This window comes from Nomascus leucogenys, chromosome 11 (genome assembly GCF_006542625.1).
Source record: "Nomascus leucogenys isolate Asia chromosome 11, Asia_NLE_v1, whole genome shotgun sequence".
In the NCBI taxonomy this organism is placed as follows: Eukaryota; Metazoa; Chordata; class Mammalia; order Primates; family Hylobatidae; genus Nomascus; species Nomascus leucogenys.
The window spans coordinates 96,036,953-96,057,637 of NC_044391.1; the positions used below are offsets into that span (position 1 = coordinate 96,036,953).

The 20,685-nt window shown below is 34.7% G+C and overlaps 1 protein-coding gene across 1 annotated transcript in view; it reads left to right on the forward strand.

Moving 5' to 3' along the window:
- Window positions 1-212: 212 nt before the first annotated feature.
- The window catches only part of NAALADL2 (N-acetylated alpha-linked acidic dipeptidase like 2), a 948,145-nt gene continuing 927,672 nt past the window's right edge, over window positions 213-20,685 (forward strand). The window contains exon 1 of the mRNA XM_030822838.1: window positions 213-358. Within this exon, the coding sequence (XP_030678698.1) occupies window positions 316-358 (43 nt within the window). The 5' untranslated portion in view covers window positions 213-315. The remainder of the gene's footprint in view (window positions 359-20,685) is intronic.

Consider the following 20,685-nt stretch of genomic DNA (forward strand, 5'->3'; position numbering starts at 1 on the left):
GGGAAAATATAAATATGTTTCTGGATTAAAGTGAAAGTAGAGAATTAAAAGTTTATATCAAAACTGAAACAAAGCAATGTTTTGTGAAGTACACTTTAATAGCCATACAGTGGATCAAAAGATATGATCTCACTTCATAGTAAAACAGGTCCTGCAAGCCCAGGTAACTCAGGAAGCAGAATGGTAATTATTCACAGAAGAAAGCAGGTAGTATACTGTTACAATACTACAGTAGAAAGTCAGAAGGTCACAAAGCTTGCAGGGTAAGTGACACAACTTGAAACTGCTTGGCCCTCTTTAAAAAGAAATAATAAAATGGGAGAGAATGAAGGGAGTTTGCCTAACACGTCTTTGCAAGGTAAGTACCAACAGCCTATGAAATTTTCACAATCAGAAACTTAAGCAGTGTTGATTACAAAGTCTGTGTGTTTGTGTGTGTGCATACACGCATCCCTGCATGCATGTTCAGGTGCCCCGGCCCTGTTTTTAAGATGTTTTTTTGCGAGTGAGAAAAGAGGTGGAGATTGTTGATTCAGAGGAAGCATGTTTTCTCAGTTGTTTACAAAGACTCAGGCAACACAGAATCACAAATTTGGTGGAGGGTATGGAAAGCTTTATCCTTAATCCCCAGTATAATGTTGGAGAAATGGTATAACCAACTTCCAGTGCATTTTCATGTTGGACCTTTTCCAACATTAACAGAACCTTGATTTTTGTCTCTACCTGTGGAGCGTTTATTGGTAATTAAGTTTTGCCGTTTCTGGAGTTTACCAGCTAAGTTTCCCTGTAATTAATATAAACACTTTTTTAAAGGTAGAAAACAGGGGATCAGGGGCGAGCCTATCAGTTAGGAGGCTGTGATTTATTTCACAGGTGTTGCTTAATCAGAAACCTTTGTCCTTTGAAAGGATTGGCTTTGTTGACATTGGCTTGACTAGGCATCTCTGGTTAGAGGCTTGTTCACAGAAACAAATTTAAGGTCGCTCACATTTCACATTTTTGGGTAAGAAAAGTTATTTCTTAAAGAATAAAAAGAAAGTAGATATTGGGCCTAATCAATATTTGTTCTAGAATACCATGAGATCACATTGATCTGCATGATCCCAAAAATATATCACCTATTTTATAGTTAAATTATATTTTTCTTTCATTTCTTTAATCTTTACGTAGCCTACTTAAGAATCCCAGAATCTTTTTTTATCTCTGTATATTTCCTAAAAATCTTTCTTGAAATACTATGTAAAATGCTACTGTAAAGCATTTTTAATTTAAAAGATTAATTTCAAAAGTCATGTAATAAATTCTATTGAAGAAAAACAGTAAGGTAAAAGGCTCATTTAGCATAATGAGAATAATTTATTTCTATGTGTCTTATGGACAAATGGTATTATGTACGAGATTATAACATATTCCTTATTTGTCTCTAATATTTTTCCTTGGAAAGTATATAGGAAGCATCTAGGTTGTTCCAGTTGTTCATATGATAATGATTTTACATTAAATGTTTATTACTGTTTGGCAACCACCTAAAAAGCCTATTCTAGGCTGTGTGGGTGCATCATCTGTCTGTATTCAGCAATCAAAATAAACTAGAGTAACCAGGCCTCTTTCCATTTCCCTCATTATCCCTCTTTGTGTTAGGATCATGGGTAGTATTTTTTTAATTGAATCCCAGATTGTGTATATATTTTGTTGTTGTTTCTTTCTTTTTCTCTGGTGCTTTTTATGTATATTATGTTTCTGGTAATACATACGTTTCACTGTGTAAGGATAGCCTTCCCTTTCCCCTATCCATATATATGGATATTTTTTATTTATTTTTTATAATTTTTATAATTATAAATAAATAAATATTTATTTATTTATAATTATTTTTCTACAATTATTTTCAGAATTATTAATCAGAAAACCATGCACAAAATTCAACACAAGTGATATAGTAAATAATTTGAGTGGTGTGCCTTAAGTTCAAGAACAACGTGCCTAATCTGTAAGCCTTTTGTAGTTGGGGAAAACTTGCGAAATCAGTTGTATACTAGGGAGTTTTTTTTTGTATACTCTGAAAACTTTTCAATAAAAAATCTATTCTCTCCTGATCTTATTGATGTTTAAATGTATCCTTGGTAGGTCTGTAAATATTTCAGATCTATCTTCTTGGAGTATTGAAATGCTTCCCTACCAGTTATATTTGCATCAAGATTCTTAAGAGCACCTATTAATCAAGTGAAAGTTATAAAGAACCGATGATAGTTCAGTTGTTGGTTTCATTTCTGGATTTCTTTACATTATAAAGGCAATGGAATGCCTTAACGTTTTTCTGTTATCTGTGTGATACCCTGTCCAAAATCTGAAATTGAGTTTCAAAATGACCAATGTGAATGAAAAGTTATTTTCTAATGTTCAATTTCACCTTTGACTTAATGACATTTATAAAAAATTCTGAGGTTCTTTCAAATAATACTGATTGTCAGCTCCACTTACAAACGGATGTTCTTTAGTGGAAATAACTATGTTAAAATAATGTTTTGTATATTAAACATGTGGATGACTTACATGTTTTGACTATGAGGATAATATATTATGTAGATTATCATTGGAACTCCATCAAGTGCTTTGAATAATGATTTTCTAAGGCCATGCATCAAGATTTTCTAGATTCACTGAATGATCTCTAGTTACAATTTGAAAGGCTAGCCATAGATATTGTCAATGATTATTCATCACAGTGCTTTTCCTATACATCTCTGACCCAATTATACTCTCAGGGGGCTAGTTGCATGGGCCCTGGTTAGTGGAGCCCATATGCCATTAACATTTAGTGTTTCTGGTAGTATTGGGAACCCATATTTTTTTCCTGAATAAAAGTGAAGTTATTCCAAGGTTATCTTCAGCTATGTGAACAGATTTTAATTAGCTTTTCAAACATAAAAAGGAATCTCCTCCTTTCAGTCCCAATGACAAGGTAACCCCAGCAGAGAATTGTGTAAAGCTATCATACATGAAGGTTCATAATGTTCTCAGGATTCATAAAATAAATTATCTAGGTAAGGAGAGAATGCTAGAATTTTTTTCTAAACATTGCAAATATGAGTAAAATTGTACAAATAATATGACATAAGGAATAGGGGTAAGTGCTTTCTAAGCATTGTTATTTGTGAAGGAAAGGATCATTTTTCTTGCATAATGCCTGCAAACTCACATGCACCACTGAGTGGCACTCTATCACTCCATCAGTCTGTAACAGGAGTAGATGGAGGGACATGGCTGGGAGATGGGAGGGTGACAGCTCCCTTCCTGGAAGGGAACTACCGGGAATATGCCTTAGGCTAAAGTTTCTTCAGAGGCCATCCTTGAACGTATAAGGGCTTCTTACCTCTTCTCTGCCTCGAAGGATGTCCATTTCCTACTTCTCCCAGGATTCTTATTAACAGGCAGGGTAGGTCCTAGTCAGAATTGGAAAATGGGGAAAGAATCTATCAGCACCCAGCTGTGTGCTTCACCTGCTGAGCTTCTCCTACCTCAGGAATCCAGTTTCCATGAGCTTTTAACATGTTCTTTCTCTCCTTTTCATCTTTAGTCGAAATATATTCAAGGCCAACTTCCTCTTTGTAAATAATATGATATACTAATTGGCCCTTGAGATTAATTGAATAAAAAGTATTTCTGAGTTTTAATGCTGGGACAATCTTGTGAGAGGAGGCATCTTTGAGTTATGCCTCCCTGGGCTGTTCAATACACTTGGCACTTGTGCTGCCTACCAGCTGCCTGGATGTTTTAAGCGTTTCTAATAATAGCTCTCCTTCCTACTTCAGTTCTTCTTAGTTCTCTAGCTCTAGGAAATCCCTACTCTAAAGGCTACAAAACAGTAGAACTCTGGGGGAAGATGTTCCAAGTACAGAAGAGTTGGCTGGAGCCTGAGGAATGCAGAGCTAGCTCTAGATAGCAATCAGCAGGAGATAACTCTTGAACCCACTGAAGGAGAATTTGGCTGTCACAGTTAGGAAAAAATAATCTTCAGAAAATTAACATTTTCAAGCTAGAAGGTAGTCTCAAGTCCAGTGTTTTTACTTTGTAGAGTAACAGAGATCCTTTGAAGCTAGGAAAATTGTTTTTGGTTTCACAGAAGCCATTACCAGAGGCCACGTCCCTAACCTGCTGCTCAAAACTGCGTTTGCTGCAGTTTTACGGAAGAATTTGGTGCATTATTTTCAAGAGTAATTTACTTTCCTATTTCTAGTAATGTTTTCCATATTGACGTCTTTTAGTTTCTATATTTATGGTCTTGGAAGCATTGTCGAGTATTCAGTGAGCTTATTATGGAACCTGTCCATCCAGGCTTGGGTTTTCTCTTTACTAAACAAAACTTACATTAGCTTGTACGACATTTAGTTAGTTTTCATTACGACTAGGAGAAGTTGGCTTGTAAGTTCATAGGCACATGTATGGAATGTTTCTTCCTAATAGAGTCATTGTTTAGAAATGGCACTAATTCTATTTAAAATAAGTAAAAGAAAAAAAAAAACTCTAGGCAGGAGGAGGCTTAGTGTCTGTGCTTCCAAGTTGCAGCCTGAGGGTAGCAGTACTTTGTACTCCAACCTGTTATACTGGTTTGGTGTGCATGCTTACTTTCTGTGGTGGGAAAAATATCTCTGTATTCATCATCATAAACCATGACTGTGAGTGCCTTGAAATCTTTCTGATGCCACAAAGAGGACTGACCAGTATGTGACTCTTCCTTCCCAGCCTACAGAACTTTAATAGCGTTTTCAATTAACAGAAGTGCAAGGAGCTCTTGTTGGACCTGTCTTCCATGAGGAAGGCTTTCACTAGCCCTTCATGATAGGTTCAAACACTTGAAGACCTGAGGAATTTCAGAGTTGACATTTAGATATTGAGGTAACAGGACATCTTGGAGTTGAAATTTCCAGAATCTTTGCTGGAAAGTCTCATAATCTCAAAACAAAATCAAGCAAATTTGGAGCAAAGAAAGTTGCTGAAAATGTCAAGGCATGAAATCCAAGGTGAGTCCGACCTAAATGAGTGAGTTAGGCAAAGGTGCATGTGAAGATGGACTGGGTACTTTTTCCAGGTACAAGAGAGGGTCTTTGCAGCAGGCAAAAGAGATTAGGAAAACAAAATCTGAAATAAAGCCTAACAAATAGTTAATGAAATCAACTAACTGAGCTTAGGAGCTAATTTTTTCTTTGTCTTTCTAAGTGGAAGTGGAATCTTTACCTTATTAGAAATAAGATGGCAAGCAGTGTACTTGAATAGAACGTGAGATAAAGGTGGTTAATGACATGGTACTTAGTTAAAACCTGCTGTTGGAGGAAAAGCCAGTTCTCAAACACTTTGAGATGTGGAGTTTGTTCCTGGAGTTTGTTTAATCCCCTTTGATTTAAATAATATTTTATGGTACTGAAATTGTTTCAAAGGGAAACATTTTACATTTCAATTAAAGTCACTGTAAAATCTTCTTGAAGAAAAGGTGATACATACCTACAGGATGACTTGATTGTTTATACATTATAATTACTCATGCAATAAAAACTTTTCCATCTATTTAAAAGTTTGAATCTGTTTTTGAAGTTTTCTTTGAACAGAAGATGCAGTAATAATCTGAAGATTATAAGTATATAAACGTAATTATTACTTTGTGTGCTATTCTCTGGATTTTGGAAGGAGTTTAAACAAATTTAGCTAATTGAGTAGGACAGTAAGCCAACCTCCTTTGTATCACAATTTTTGGGGGAGGACTATTAACCAAACATGTATTTGATTTATTATTGGAAAGTATTAGACTTGATATATAAGTGAAGAAATAACAGGTGACTGCAAAGATTGCAAAGAAAATGTTATTAGGATGACAATACACAAAGGGGCATTGAGCTTCAGTTGATCCTTTGAGCTTCTAATTACTCTTCAGGAAAAGTATGTGTCAATAGTTTTATTTGACAATGCTATTTTGTTGCTCTGGTGATAGATATGTTTAACCATCTGCATAGTCGAACACTTTGGGAGGCTTTTTCATAAATGCTTTCTGTAATTTATATTGAAAAGTAATTTACCTGCTTCTTTAAACCCCTGATTAGTGTAATGCAGGTTGTATATTGTGTCCAAAAAAAAAAAAGTTATAAAAACCTACCGACTAAAAAAGTCAAAAGAGAAATACTTTGAAAAGTCAACTGCTAAATTTAATGCAGTTTATAATGAACATGCAAAAGGTGTGCAGGTACGCTTGTTAAACCATAGAGTCAACTTTGCTGTGTGACTTGAAACTTCAGTGATTCATTCTGAGATCTGATTAAACTGCTGAAATCCATTCTATCTTTTGATTCCTTTGTTCTCTCAAAAGTAAGCTCCTTTGAAAACAGGTCATGAGAAGAGAGGAATGAAGGATTATTGTACTTTATCTTCCTCTTTATTTGTGACCTTTAATGCAATCATAGACCAGCCTATCTTCCATTAAACTATTGATAAATCTTGAAAATTTCTCCATCACATCCACATTTCTTGGAGGGAGCTTTCAGAGATGGAGAAATACACTACCTCAAAAGGTAGACATTGCTTCCATTCTTGCTGATTCTTGGTATTGTTATAACACAGGGATGTAAATAAGAAATTATAGAGGAATCTAGGAATTTATAGAGGATTTCATAGAGGAGAGATGATTTGAAATTTCCCTGGCAGTTTTGATAAACTAGAGTAAGTGACCAGAAGGAAAAAAAGCCTTCACTGGTCAAAAGAACAGCCGAGACAAAGCATGGAAATTGTTTCTATGTATTTACTTGCTTTATTTTCCCCCCTCTTTGGAAACAGAGGATTTCTCAAAATTCTCTACTTTGCTATAGGCTATAAATAAATAAACATAATACAAATAAGATTAAGACAATGTAACAGTTAAAATTTGTACACAAAATATATGCCAGAACATGCTGAAAAACTGTCAAACAGGTGACAAATTTGCTTTCAAGCTTCCTAGCAGCCAAAAGAAAATAATAAATTGTTTTTCACATTTATGGTGTTCAAATTATATAAAAATGTACCAGTTATTCAACAGATGCATGGATTTCTTGATAGACATGATGATAGAAATTGAAATCATTTCTATAGATGATAAGAGACAGGCCTAACTAGAAGAGAGCATTTTTATTAGAAAACACTGAGCGTTAAAATTAAAATTGTTATAGAGGGAAGGAAAATAGTATTATATAACTCATGTAAGAATATTGACATAGATGATTTTCCTTTGAGCTCCTAAAGCTATTGCACTATGCAGCCATATATTTGTCACAAAAACATTTCTGTAGAAAAAACTTCAAACCTATAGTAAATCTGAAAATAGGAAAATAATAGAAGAATAATTAAAAATATAGATTGTACAAGATCTATGTATTTACGTGATTTAAATATTTACACTGTTAAAACTTCAGAATAAAAATAGATTCTTTTAAAATTTAGGCTTCTATATATATATATCTTACAAGCTTACTCAAGTGTCTGTCCCAGAGTTCCTAATGAATTTTATATAGGTGTTTTGCATTTATTTTGGTTAATGAAGGGTTCAGTGCAGTTACTATGGCAGATCTGGGGAAGAGGAGAATAGAGATAAGAATAAGGAAGAGCATATGGACATTGATAATAATAACTTTATAACCTTCAGATGCAATGTAGTAATGATGTTGCCTAGAAGTTATTTTATAGGTAGGTAAATAGGAATTTGGAGGAAAAAAAGAAAAAAATTACTAAGAAAATATTAATGTGTTTATTCTTGACTGATTTCTGATCAGTTTTAGGATCATATTTTATATTTTTTCCAGTTTGCAATTAGACCTATGAAAATTTCTTTGGGGTATCTTTTTTCTTTTCTAGATTAGAAAACCCATAATACTGTCTATATTTCTATAAAATACTTAGTAATTACTAAATCATATTTATCAAAATATCTATGTTGCTTAGTAACAATCTGCAATTACATTGGTATGTAGGTAATAGAATGTTCTGGAAAAGGAGTCCATGTAAAATATTTAACTAAATTGATTAGTTAATAAATAGTTTATCTTCATAATCACGAAAATAAAAAAGGGGAAAGAACTAGTAAATTGGGTACTAATTTAAAGCAGAAACTTACTAAGCTTATTTGAATCTCACAATGTTGGCCTTCTCTTTTCTTCCAACAAACACACCAAGCTGATCCACTATTAACACATACATGTTTTGGTTGTTTCTGCTGAACTTCTTATATTATGTTCCTTCTTGTCAGTCAGTTATCAGCTTAAATATCATCTCCAGCCTCACAAACTAAACTAGCCAGTCTGTCTTAATGTGTGATTTTTAATTCTTTTAATATGTCACCATAGGCCATTTTCCTTTTCCGATATATTTGTTTATTGTCTATTTCACTGCAATAAAATGTTCTCTCCCTGAGATGAAAGGCCATAGCTGACTTGTTTATTGCTTAATTTCTAGTGTGTAGATCCATAGCTAACATATACTATGTTTTCACAAGTTTAATATGCTCAGAAAAAAGCATAAAATGCACAGTCTTATTCCTATGTGTATATGCAATTTACATTTATTCTAACATGAAAATTAGTTGAGCATAAAGTAGCAGCATTTAACATGATCAGTACAAAACAAAATAAAGCAAGAAGCTTTAAATAAAAGAACCATTGGCAAATAAAAACTGTCTCAAATTGAAACAGACCTTTTTTCAAGAATAATAATAGTTGGCATAGAGTCTCTTTATTCTGAGATTGGAAGCAGTGCACTGTTATTCAAAATTAGAGAATTTGTTCCTCCTCATTTTCTCTAGTTCTGTGTTACAGTGACTCTGGTTGGATTACCTAGATGAGCTCTCAGATAATCTAAGAATGAAAAGGCAAGTAACAAATGAAACTTAGAGCAGCAGAATTTAAGGAGACAAGCTCATGAAAGAGTCAAAGGGTTGGTTCTTATTGGTAACGGGAGGCAAATTTCAAAAGATTCAGACATAATGCTAAGGTACTAGGTTTGATGGATGGCTGTGCATCTAATGTAACTGCATCTAGATAAGTTGTGAGGGGTAAAAGAGGTTATTTTGGAAGAAGGAGAAATGTAATGCTTTTACCTTTGGATAAATTGCATTTGTGATAACAGTGAGGTATCTTAATACTAATGTATTCCTTAGATATGGAGGGTATGTCTGCTGCCTTTGATGAATTCTCGGTTCTTTGGGAAATACAGTGATGTGTTTATTTATATTTGTATGTATTAGGCATATGCCCCTTATTGGGTAATTGTGAAAATTAAAAACATAAATATGCCAAACACTCGGAGCAGTCCATGGCACATAGTTTACACTTGATAAATGTTTTTCTGTTACCACAATCATCAACGTCATCATTTTAATTTTAAACCTCATCCTTATTGTTATCCATCATCATAGTGATGATGTGCTGAATTCATGTGATTATGGTGGGATTTGAAAAAAGAATTTGGGAGACACTTGAGGTTAAATTGGTGTTTGCTTGTACTGAATGAGGAAAAATGAAGAGACTGTGAAAACTTGATTTCTTGCTTGGATGGCAGCAGGAATAGTATCCTTAACTGATTTAGAGAATGTAGGATGGGGTACCGTTTAGGGAATAGAAATATAATGAGACTGCATTAAAACAGTTATTCTAAACTATAATTGTATATTTTGATGAAAATGTCTAGGACTTAAATTGTAAAATTGAGACTAGACCTTGGGAGAGAGAGAAATAGGGTGGAAATAAAGCTTTAGGAGTTATTAAGGCATAAATGGTGTATGACATTGTGAATAGGTGAGATTATACAAAGATGGATGGTAGAGGAAGAAGACATGAAGAATGATGATGGAGTATAAAGTCTGAGCAGAAATAAAAGAAACTGAGATGAGTCCATGGGAGAGAGAGAAGACAAAGATGACAGAGTTTTCATAGGAATTCATGCTGGGAATTTCTATTTAAAATGAGTGAGAAATATTAAAGGACAGAATAGTCAAACAGCAAGGATTTGGTGACTCAAGCCTGGAACTAAGGTGAGAAATGAGAAAGAATACAACTGGAGAATCACTGGGAATGAGCTGAAAAAAGATGAAATTATGGATTAGAGCTTTAAGAAGCTTAAAACAGTAGAAATTCTATCATAAAGCCCTGGGAAATGACCATACTTTGGAAATGGGAGAAAGAAGAGTGGAAAAAAGAGGTAGTTTTACCACAAGAGTTCTAGGAGATAAATATAATTTTTCCCTTTTCACAAATGGAAACTGAATTTCAGTGGAGGAAAGAATGAAAGTGCTCAAATAGAAGGGGTGTGTCTGAAGAGGAAGAGGACTTGGATTCCTAGAGTAACTTTGAAGAGCAGAAATGCAGATTTATCTTTCTGGAAGGAAAAATATGAGTGAGTGTAATGACAAATTCGCTGGATTACAGAGAGTCAGTAATGGAGCTCTTCCCAGATGGATCTTTGAAGCGAAGGGTGAGTTTATTTGGCTAAGAGTTAAGATGGAGCTGTGTGTGGAGTGTTGAATCCATGAAAGATAAATAAAAAGATCGGCTAGCCACAGCTGCAGTGAAGTTAGGCAAGAGATAGTGTCAGTGAATGTGGGAAAGCACTAGGAAAAAAATAAAATGCACTTTGGGAGGCCAAGACGGGTGGGTCACCTGAGGTCAGGAGTCTGAGACCAGCCTAGGTCAACATGGTGAAACCCAGATTCTACTAAAAATACAAAATTAGCTGGGCGTGGTGGCTCATGCCTGTAATTCCAGCTACTTGGGAGGCTGAGGCAGGAGAATCACTTGAACCTGGGAGGCGGAGGTTCCAGTGGGCCGAGATCACGCCATTGCACTCCATCCTGGGCAACAAGAGCGACGAAACTCCGTCCCCCCGACCACCCCCCCCGCCTGCAAAAAAAGCAGGCTAATTATGAAGTCAGTTTCACAGAGATGTGAGTGAGTTTGTGGGAGTGTGTGTATGAGTGTGTGTGTAAGTGTGTGTGCATGTGTACGTGTTATCAGCATGTTTGCATTTTAGGTAGAGATTGTTATTCTGGAATATTTAGTCTCCATTGTGTGATATCGCCCCCAAAATCCTACTTCAGCCAGTTATCTTCAGATTGTATGCCACCGGACTGTAGCAGAACTAGAAGAGAAAGTACATTTCATTACCAACCCATCCAGCCTTTGAAAAACAATGGAACGCCCATGCTCCACTGCCCATAAATTTTGATAATGGTATATTCTGTGTAACATTAGGAAAGCATCCGTATATACCACTGACCGTACAGTATGAATGTGATATACCTGTGAGACTGAAATGATGAGGACCTACTTTCATTTGACTCTATTTGAAGAAGGCAAAATAAGGTTGGTGTCAATGTTTACCCACTGAAATATTTCAAAACATTTGGATAATCTGTGATTGACATTAGGGTTTGTGTCATTATGTTGTTATTGTTATCAATAATAACAAAAAAAATTAAAAAACACAATTAGGCATTTAGTAAATGCCACTAAGGGACAGAGCTAGGATTTAAATCAGGGAAAATCTGAATCAATTGTTTCTTGACCACTATATTTTGCAGGTGTCCACTTTAAAAGAGCTACTTAAAAAAATAGATTTTTCCAGGAGAGTACTTTAAATATTTACCATTTATATCCATATGCAAAAGTTACTGACTTAAATTTTATTACTGAAAAAAATAATATTTTATTCACAGTCCCTTTTATAGCTGATGTATCTGCTTTTCTATAGACACTGTATTTTACAAAAATTCTTATAACTTCATGTACAACATAGTGCTTTCTGTTTTGGTGCATCTTGATTCCTCTTATCCTACCTACCCTCACACTGTTATGATATTTCCATCATACCTACATTCCTGACACTTTTATTCAAGGTGATAAAGCCCTGAACAAGTAGTTGAAACTAAATGGGTTCTACTAAATTCAAGAATGTTTTGACCATTAACCTTCCGTTTGAAGTTTTAGGTGACCAAAAACTAGAATAAAGAAATAGAGATTTACCTTTACAAAATACATGTTGAAGAGGTTTTTAAACAATTGATGCTTTGCTGATGCAAATGATATTTCCTCTTCAGTGTTTCTAACTTAACAAATTACATGTAAAAGCCATAATCTCCTTTATATTATCCATAAACATAATAAAAAATGTTACACCACATAACTTTGACTTAGTCAATAATTCTTGGCTTAGCCTTAGGGTTTGAAGAGAAAATTATTCTTGTTACACATTTTAATTATGCTATAAACTTCGGGAAATAGCTATTGATCTTCAGCATCTGGCATCAGAAAGTTGTTTCTTTCTTGTTCCGTAGCCAGTGAAAGTTTGCCACATAGGCTAAAAATGAAGGATGAAGGATTATTACTTTTTTAAATTCGTGTAACTTAAATGTTAGGAGACAAAAGATTATCTTCTCTATACGTCTTTCTGCTGAACACTAGAAACATACATCTGAGCTAAGAAATACACTAACTTGGCTGGGCACAGTGGCTCACAGCTGTAATCCCAACACTTTGGGAGGCCAAGGTGGGTGGATCACCTCGGGTCAGAAGTTCAAGGCCAGCCTGGCCAACATGGCGAAACCATGTCTCTACTAAAAATACAAAAGTTAGCTGGGCGTCGTGGTGCATGCCTGTAGTCCCAGCTACTTGGGAGGCTGAGACAGGAGAATCACTTGAACCTGGGAGGTGGAGGTTGCACTGAGCTGAGATCATGCCACTGTACACCAGCCTGGGTGACAGAGCCAGACTCTGTCTCAAAATAAATAATAAATAAATAAATAAATAAATAAATAATTTAAAAAATACCTTGTTTTAAGAAAAATGATAATATTATCCAGTGCTACTCTTGACGATCTTTAATATTTTAATATAGAAATATGGGAGCTTAAGCAGGAAATCTTTTTTGAAATTGTAGGCTTTAAGGTTCTTCAAAGCTTATATGAAAGGGTGAACATTGTGATTATCATTTTAGAAGCCATTATTTCACAAATTTTCATACTTGAGGTAGTAATATGGGCGAAAACCTTGCGCTGTTAAGATTAAGCGGATATTCTAACATCTATGATGCTGATTATGATGATAAGAGTAGCTACTAACTGGTAAACTATTTTTTAGGGGATGGACATTACTTATAAACACTTCACAGATATGGCCATATTTAAGAGTCACATCCACCACATGAAAATGGCCCTTCATTTCTCCATTGTACAGAAGGCTCCATGAGGTTAAGTAACTTACTCAGGATCATGCAGAAACTAGGTGGCAGAGCCGGGATTCAAACTGTCTGACTCATATAATGACGGTTTACTTGAATAGAGATAGGCTCCTTCAGTTGCCATTTTTGGCAAGTTGAAAACTCAAATTTAAAGCGTTTCACTGAAGTAGATTCATATTTAAATTTAAACATGCTAAATTTTGTATTATGCCTTTGTTCATCCAACAAATATTTATTGAAATATGATTATGTAGCAGGCATAGTGTTAGTAACTGCTGAAGCTAAGCTAAATTCACGGAGACAGGGATCATAGCCACTCACAGTTTACTAAGGGAAACATTACACTGTGATGTGAAAAAGGAAAAACCAATGTATTCATCTACACACATACACACACACACACACACACATACATTTCATATAGCTTCAGGTTTCTCTGATAAACATTCTGAAATTGCTCCTTGAATTTTCAGTACCTAATTAAAGGTATGGTAGTTTCTGTTTAATACTGTGATGCCTTGTTTGTGAGTTTAGATAACTCAGTGGCCTTTATAACTCCAGTCATTCATTAAAGATGCTATTTTGAAAGCATTGTCTGTGAGTTTATATTGACTTTCTTGCAAATGGACATCCCCAACCTCCTCGCAGTGAGAACTAATGAATATAATTTTCACCCATTTCTTCTCCACCCGTTTCTTCTTAACCTACAATGCAATTAAATCCAGTGGTTAAAGAATCTGTTGAGCATTTCATGTATGTAATGCCCTAATAGTGGCTCTGGATGTAATGGTTTGCATTAATCTATTTAACTGAGTTTTACGTAATGAATTAAACTAAAACTCACTCTCTCTGTCTGTCTCTCTCTCTCTCTGTGTGTACATGTCTATTTATTTATTTATTTATTTATTTATTTATTTATTTATTTTAGACAGAGTCTTGCTCTGTTGCCCAGGCTGGAATGCAGTGGCACAATCTTGGCTCACTGCAACCTCTGCCTCCCGGGTTCAAGCAATACTCCTGCCTCAGCCTCCTGAGTAGCTGGGATTACAGGTGCACATCACTATGCCCAGCTATGTTTTATATTCTTAATAGAGATGGGGTTTCACTGTTCTGGCTGGGCTGGTCTTGAACTCCTGACCTTGTGATCCGCCCACCTTGGCCTCCCAAAGTCCTAGGGTTACAGACATGGGCCACCGCACCTGGCTATTTCTTTTTATAAAAAAGTACAAGCATATATATTTAGGGTTATGTGGAATAATGTGCCTTTGCCAGTTTAGTGCTTTTGAACATACATCAGTCATGGCATTTAGGCATGATTTAAATTTTACATTTTGAATAAAATGGAATCTGGGAAGCCTATTATATGCCAGGTACTTATCCTGGGAATTATATTTAAGTCACCCCATTTCATTCTCACAACAGCATCTAAAGAAACTAATAGCTTTTAATTATAATATTCGTGCATGCTATTCTGCTTGGAAGGAAACATATGGAAAGAGGGAAATTTAAGCAGAGTAGGTGATACTAGCTTCCTCCTCAAGGAATAAAGAATTCTGCGGTCAAATAAATTAAAAGGGTATTTCAAGAATAAGAAAACAGTTGTACAAAGGCATACTGGCATGACTAGTGTGTTTGGAGAATTTTAAGCATTAGTTAACAATATATGCCCAACAAACATTAAGTTACTGGAGTGCTGTTTTTCTCGGGCTGGCATAATACAAGCGTCCAGCCCACTGATTGCAGTGGGGTTATAAGGCTAACAAAATTTTAAACAGAGTGGATGGTAGTATGCTGTTTTTACTTCATCTTGGTACATGAGTACTATATAGTTAAGGCTTTGTGCCTGTTCACCAGATGGCACGTGAGTACATGTGCGCATGTTATAGAAGTTGTCTACATTTTCATTGAACTGCTTTTGTGGAATGCTCCAAATTCTCATCATGAATTTACTCCTATATGAGAACAGAATATCAGTGCTTCTTGACTACAGTCTCCCCTACTGATACTTAATGTGCCAAGTTAAAATACTTGCATAGTGGGCAATAAGGCAGCATGGGGATTTTCTATTCCTGTTTTCTGCCAAATTGACAGGTTGCATTGCAGCAGGTGCACCTCAAAGTGATTAAGAATGTAAGGGCTGACAAAACATGTGTGACGTGACTGCAGGCATTTTATGTGAGTGACATGTCATGGCAAGTATTGGCCTCAAGAGATTATACTTGGGGCTCTAGGGTGTCAGGGCAATCTATAGGTGTGTAAAAGCATCATTGAGAAGGTGAGTACTCAAGAAAAAATAACCTTGACTAGGAGTCTTTTCATAAATGAAGTACAATGCAATTCAAGGTATATTTTTTGCTACTTAAATATTTTACAAATGTCCTATTTTTATGAGTAGATGAAATACACATGTGTCTTGACCAGTGTGATTATTTGACTGCTGAACAACTCATTAAGCTGCCAGGACAGTGAGAGTCTGCTTTGTTAAAATTCATGATAGATGCTCACACCGCTAATCCTAGCACTTTGGGAGGGTGAGGAAGAAGGATCCCTTGAGCCCAGGAGTTTGAGACCAGCCTGGCAATATAGTGAGACCCTATCTTTACAAAAACAAAAAAATTAGCTGGACGTGGTGGCATGCACCCATAGTCCCAGCTATTTGGGGGCTGAGGTGGGAGGATTGTTTAAGCCCAGGAGGTCAAGGCTGAAGTGAGCTGTGATTGCACCACGCACTCCAGCCTGGGTGACAAAGTGAGACCCTGTCTCAAAAAAAAAAAAAAAAAAATCACGATTGGCGAAAAAAATGCAATATAATTCAGTCATCCAATTTAACGAGCACATTTAGTCCGTGTTATCAACCTCTCCAGTTCTAGGATTTCTGACTTATTTTACACGTAAGAAAATAAACAATATAAATGTCATTGCATTATTTAATAATTTTCAAAAATGATAAAAAAGTGGTGAAAAGAGTAGACTTTGGAGTGTAGATAAAATAGTTGTTCACTATGTACACACATGCACACACATATATTTGCATAGAAATGCAGGAGAAATATGGGCTTCTAGTAACCATTCCATGAACCACTAGTTGACAGACCCCAGATTAAGAATTTTTGTGTTTATGTACCTTTTTTAAGAGACAGAGTTCATAGATTTTGTCAGATTTTCATAGTAATCAGTAATCTCAACAGCATTAAAATGATTTCTAAAGTTCTTTCTGTATCTAAAATTGTGTAATTCACTTTACATCCTAATATATTCCTGTTGAAACATATTTGCTTTTCTCCAGAGAAACAGAAATATATCTTATTTTCTAAGAAAGAAAAAAAGTGTGTCCCTTTATTTATGACTAAAGTAACTAAAATTTGTGTTTATAACATTGTAACAAAAAATAATTTTTGGCATTTTTTTGATCAGCATTTAAAAGCAGTCTTAAGGTAATATCTTGCTGGTAACGATTAAGGTGGAATGTTATTTGCCTATTTTTCATTTTACATGGACCATTAAAGCCAAATGTGAGAGTGATAAATGCTTAGGAGAAACGAAAAATACCTCAGTCATGCTTATAGTAGTAATTTAGTTTTTAAAAATTTCCTATTATGAGTAATCAACTTAAAAGATAGATAAAAGTGAAACCTTGGTTTTTTTGAGGGAAAACTAAAATGCATATTTCAAGAATTACACAAAAAAAATATTTTAACAAGGTTTATTTCCATCATATCTATTATAATGTACAGTATATATTCATTTTATATGATCAGATGTTAACAGCACAAATAATCTTGGACATTAGCAACATAATACATTTTGCACAAAATACAATAAATATCTTCTCTCTTTGTTATTATATGTGCAAAGCTAGGAAAGAATAGTGAATAGGATCTGAACTCTTATTCTAAGGCTCTGTAAGAGCGAAACAGAGAGACAGGACCCGTTGAAAAAATCGTGAAGCTGTTGATATTTTCTTTGTTTGTTTTTTACTCTTCAACTTGTTTGCTACATTTCCTTTCTTCCATGGCTAACTATCCTCCAGCTCTTTTCCCCTCTGTCCCTCCCACCACATAACCTTCTTATAATACTTCGGCATAAAATGAACCAACAAAATTGTTCACAGTAGATGTTTATAAAATACTTGTAATAGTAGAATTACAAGCATTGGTAGGAGATACAGTTTTGTGTGATATCATCTGCTCTGTGTCCTTCAAAAATATTACTAGATGACAACTGTCAATATTTAAAGTATTCCACCCTCCTCTTTAATTTTTCCTCATTTACCAGGTACCACCAGAAATTCCACAGACTGAGAATCTTTGTAGCTAAACGGATTCTTTTGACTTTGTTAATGATTTATTATCCTTGTCTGTTATATTGAATGTCAACAGCCATCTTTTGTGAGATAGCCCATAGAGGAGGAATTTGTGACAGGGATATTTCTTGTGTTCTGTCTTAGTTGGCTTGGGCTACTATAACAAAATACCATAGATTAGATGGCTTAAACGATAAATATTTATTTTCCACCATTCTGGAAGCTGGGAAATTCAAGATTAAGGCATTAGCAAATGCAGATTGGTGAGGGCTCTCTTCCTGGCTTGCAGATAGCCACCTTCTTGCATTTTTCTTACATGGCCAGGAGAGAAAGCACTGGGCTTTCTTCTTCTTTTTTATAAAACATGAATCTCATTATGACGGCCACAACCCCAAGACTTTATCTAAACCTAATTATCACCAAAAGGTCTCAACCTTAAATACCATCACATTTAGTTTAGCCAGCTGAAACTGCTTAAAATTGCAAAATATGCATTTTGTGGGGAGACAAACATTCAGTCCATAAGATGTGCTATTCTAAGAAGCTACTTAGATGCTTACCTTTTAGGTTTATTTCCATATATTTTTACATCTATGTAGATATCTATGCACCAAACCTTAGATCTCAGTAATTCAGTACTGTTGGTTAACAAACTTAAGAAGTTGGTCAGTTTATCCTTAGGGATTAATTAAAGTGATCCTTCAGTTATCTTTAATTGAGGCCTTCTTTCATAAATCAGCATGTGAAATAGGTAGACATTACTTCAGTCTCCGTTCAATTCTCAATTCTCCCTATTTCAGGCATTCAGAAAAGGCTCTCACATCTCTCCCATACCCCCAAATCCAACAACAAAGAAAAACATCATTTTAAATATAACCACTTAGCTCCAGGAATTTTGGTAACTTTTAACTTTGATTTTTATTTGAGTTTTATCTACTCAGTATTAAAAATATAGCTTCCTTAGGTTAAAGAGTCATAACTGTTAGTGTCTATAGCTATCTTAAAGTATTTGAAGACAGGTGATGTAGAATATAGATTAGAATTGTTAAATAGCATTGCAAGGGAGAAGCAGTAAGACCAATGGATAGCAGGTAGAAATCAAAAGACTTTATTTAGCTGAATGTAAGGAAGGATTTTTGCGTAGTTTAAAGATGATACGATTTTTCCCCGTAAGAAAAATAGAAACGCACTATCATAAGATAGCAAATTCCTTACAAACAATTATAGCCCAGCATAAGTGGAATAACTGGTTAAGGATGATATAGTGGAGACTCATGTAGTTAGAGATGGTGGCTTTTTAGGGCACTTCCAAAACCAGAGTGTACTTAAATATTAGCTTTCTATGTATATATTTGGCAGAAAATGAACTTAACAAAACAGTGATATACATGGACTTCTAAAATTTGGTTACATTGTATCTGATTTTGAAATGGCTTTTCAATTAACTCTAAATATATAATGTGGTAAATGTATAGGCACAATCTATCAAGACCTTTGAAAACAAGCAAATTTCATAAAGTATTTTGAGAAAAAACACATTTATATGATTAGACACAACGTTTAAACTGAGTGTGTAGTAAGTTATTGATTGCCAAATTGAGAACTCAGATGAAAGATTTCTATATATTAGTTAATGCAATTTTTTTCTGAGTAATTTTTTTCTCTACCTCAATGAATCTACTCAATGGGATTTGGCCAACCTGTTGAATCATTGTCTTCTGACAAAATGTCTGGCCTAGCCAACTAGAAGTACTTAAAACTGCATGAGAGACTATGTTGCTATGAAGAATCCAAACCATTGCAAAAACCTACATGTTTTGGATTTGGCTTTCAAAACTACCTTAATTTATAGGTTTTGCTTCCTGGGATTACATTTCTTATATTGCTTTGCACCTAATGTCTATGATTGTTGTTTAATCCATTTATGGAGATGAAATGATTCTAAATCCCTCTTGAATTTTTTTCCTGTTGGCAGTAAGCTCAATATCAGTTCTGCTGCTCGTTTCTATTTGCCCCTGTACACTGCAACAAGGATAGCTTAATTCTGGTTTCCTATAGACCCCACCCCTTCTGCTTTTCATTAAAGACATCATATTTGACATCTGACTTTTTTTCATATCTCAGAAGACATAGGAGATAAAAAAGTCCAGTTAAATTGAAAAGGGGCCATGTGATTGTCATTTAAAACAATAATAATAAAAAGAATGTGCATAGTGAAGAAGAGGACCCAATATGCCTATGCCATGCATTCTTGCAGGCCTTTATTTGTCTTGAATACTTGTATAAAATTCCATATTACTGTCTTTCTTCAATCTCAGTAAGCATATTTAGCTAAAGTTATTTTGTGTAGCCCTACAGAAGAAAAAAATTTATAGCTTTTCCAGTACAGGACAAGCCAAAACAACATTGTATTTTTCAAGGTTATACAAGCTTAACTAGCCTTCCAGTGCAGAAGTAGAACTTTCAAGGTATTTTTTTCATACCCAAATATCTGTCGTTATATATTTAGTTTATTCATCTTAGTTAATGTGGCATGGAGAATAAGTAAGATAAATCTACTTATTAAGGAACACCTTGACTACAGACCACAGACAGTTTTAATTGCAAAGATGAAGAAGAAACCTAATTTTACTCCTTAATTTTGCCAAAGCCAAATTTCCCAGTTTATCCCCTTCATTGTAGATTGGCACAATACTGTCTCCAATTTAAAAGCAGAAAGAATTAGGTCCCTTATGTTCAATGACTTTGTCTTTAATATACATATTCTTAAGTGTCTCTGATTATGGCCTCGAAACATACAGTTTTAAAATAATTTTATTATTTTTTCCTATGGAGGTAAATGCCTCATTCATAATTTCAAAATGTAAATTAATTTTCTTTTTATATGATGTTTGGATTTCAATGTATTAGATTTTAATACATAGAAAAATATATTTTATATAAGTACTTGCTTCAAAAGAATTAAAAATTAACATTCGTAACTTCAGGTGAATGAGATGTTCATAATCTTTTCGGCCTCACTACTCATCTCCTGAACTACAGTCCCATTTTTCTTACTCCTCTTTGTAGCAAAACTCCTTTAAATAATTGTTCTTATTTCTTCCCTCATATTTTATCTGAAGCCCATTTTCATCAAGCAT